Here is a 2,462-nt window from a genome sequence, read left to right as displayed (position 1 = left end):
CTGCTGCACTCGGTAAAAAAAAAAGGGGGGGGGGGGGCCTCCGACTCGCTCCCAGAGCCGACACCAGGAAGTAGAGTTGAAAAACTCATGAATGGAGATAAACAGATGTTGTGCACAGAGGAATCTGACTGATAAAAACTGTGGAGCTTTAACCAGGACAGATGTGCATAAATACGTCGGGTGAGTGACGAGTCTGACTTTTTTCTGCAATGTCGGCGGTTGTGGGGAGAAATTCCATGCAGTGACGTATGGTTCAGCGGGAGGGGGGTTTCCCGAGCTCGGCGCAGGGACTATGAAAGGTCTGTGCGAAAACGACTGCCGAACAACATCGTGACTGCGCGTCGACCTGTCGGCGTCGGTGCGAGTATGTTTCATGCTTTTTTCTACTTTCTTTTTTTATTTGAGGAATGTTTTCTCAACTTTGTCCACAACCTACWAGAAGCTTATTTATATTTTTTAAGACTGTTTAGAGAGGGCGAGCTTGTAATCAGGAGGTTGCTGGTTGTAATCCACAGAGCTGCGTGTAAAGCATGGGGGGGAAATGTCTCTTTTTACAGAATATGGATGCTTGGAGCGTTCACATCTGCCTTCACTGTGGGCCCTTGAGCAAGGCCCTTAACCCTCTCTGGGCTCCTTACATGGCAGTCCTCTGCTGCACACACACAATGAATTTCCCCATTATATTTAATTACTCATCGTTGTACTGATCTAACAATAATACAGTTAATGTTTTGCTGTAAAATAAATAAAATGAATTAAGTTAAAAAAAAAAACAATTCTTTGTATATGCATGTTATTTTATTTTTGACTTTAAAAAGATCATGATTGCTAACTATCATTTATGTTACAATTGTTCTCGCAAACATTCAGTATTATTTATGATTTTATATTATTCTCTCGTTACATTTCTGTGATAAAGCAAAAAAAATAAAATAAAATAAAATCAAAGTATTAGGGCACTAAAACATGTTACCACAGAAACACATGATTTTACTCTTTGAGGCTTCAGCCATGCAGGACTCTACAACCAGAACCATATCTTTATCAGATCTGTTAAAGCAGACTTTACTGGCTATTTACTGATACATGGTGAGCCACAAGAAGACATCAACAGCACTTCTTTTCAATGACTGAATGAGTGACAGAAATGATTCTGTATTAAACTGCAGTTTAATACAGAATCATTTCTGTCACTCATTTCATTAAAACAAAGCTAAAACCTTCAGGCTACGATATGTTTTCTTTGTTCCTGGAGGAGCATTACGTTTCAAACCTGAGCAGAACTGATTGAGCTGCAGCTTCAGAGCAGGAGGCTGATGTTGGATAAAATCTCTATCAAACTACAGAGCAAAACTCATTTAATTAATGACACGTTTTGTTTAAATAATGTTTRTGTGTGTCCGCCTGTGTAAATTTATTTACCTTTTTTTGTACTTATAAAAGTGTTTTTATCACGCTGCTGCTTGTTTCACCGTCTCTGATCATGATCCACCCAGAAAAGGTCCCTCTCTCTCTCCAACATGTTGCTGGTTAAAAACCTCTCCTTGAATCCTGTTTGTAGAGAGAGTCAGATGAAGCTCCTCTTCAGTTCCTCCTTGTTTTAAGACGTGTCTCTGTTGTCTCTGTTCAGTCCCGCTCTCCTGTTGCTTTGGAGAAGAAGGTGATTTCAGTGAGTATTCACTGACGGTTCCTGTGTGTAAATATGGTGACTGTGACTGCGCRCCATGGTTGTGTTGATGTTTGTGCTGCTGGTTTCCCTCTGTGTGTGAATCATTGTGTCAACACATCAGGAGTCGAAGTGAGCAGCTGTTAGATCAGCCTTTTGCTTCATTTACGTTTGCTCTTGTCATCATTTTGTTCACTTTGTTTTTTAGACCTACATAGTATTTCATGTCATTAGAATAAATGTCCTGATGCATCTCAGTAATCCAGGTAGAAAAAATCAAAAAGAAAAAATAAGTAGGTCTTCTGGACGGGTTCTTCTTTAGTGAAACGTTTCGTCTCTCCTCCAAGAGACTTCTTCAGTCTGAGAGTTTCAGGTGAACTCAGCCTTAAAACACTGCCTCCATATGGACAAACAGGTTAGTCACATGCAAAAGAGGACCATCGTCTAACAATAGGCTTGATTAGCTCTATTGTTCATAGAGGGTCATGTGYCCCATCACCTGACTTATTGGTTTAGATGCTGTGGTTCTTAGGTGTCGTGTCATGTGTATGTAGTGAATGCAAGCAGGGGTTCAAAGTCCCCTTCTTTTTGTCTCTTTTTCCCTCTTTGTGTTGGTATTGTTGGAGCCCTGATTCACACATTTTGCTCACAGGGGGCGGAGTCATATTTGCAATAACAGCATTGTAGGAGGAGGACAACTGGACACGAAGGCCTCCACCTCTGTTTAATGGTGGACGGGTTTTCTTCACAAAGATGGCTTCCTTTACTCCTCTCTCAAACCAACATTCCTCTCTAT

The 2,462-nt window shown here is 40.8% G+C and overlaps 1 protein-coding gene across 3 annotated transcripts in view; it reads left to right on the top strand.

The window, feature by feature from the left end:
- slain2 (SLAIN motif family, member 2) overlaps nt 1-2,462 on the top strand; it is a 32,626-nt gene that overhangs the window by 26,704 nt on the left and 3,460 nt on the right. The window contains exon 7 of one of the 3 annotated variants that reach the window (XM_014020525.1): nt 1,631-1,669. The exons of the other annotated variants lie outside the window; for them this stretch is intronic. Coding sequence (XP_013875979.1) covers nt 1,631-1,669 — 39 coding nt within the window. The remainder of the gene's footprint in view (nt 1-1,630; nt 1,670-2,462) is intronic. 3 annotated transcript variants of the gene reach the window in all.

The sequence above is a fragment of the Austrofundulus limnaeus genome, unplaced genomic scaffold, assembly GCF_001266775.1.
Source record: "Austrofundulus limnaeus strain Quisiro unplaced genomic scaffold, Austrofundulus_limnaeus-1.0 Scaffold256, whole genome shotgun sequence".
Lineage (NCBI taxonomy): Eukaryota > Metazoa > Chordata > Actinopteri > Cyprinodontiformes > Rivulidae > Austrofundulus > Austrofundulus limnaeus.
This window is presented reverse-complemented; position numbering and strand designations above follow the sequence as displayed.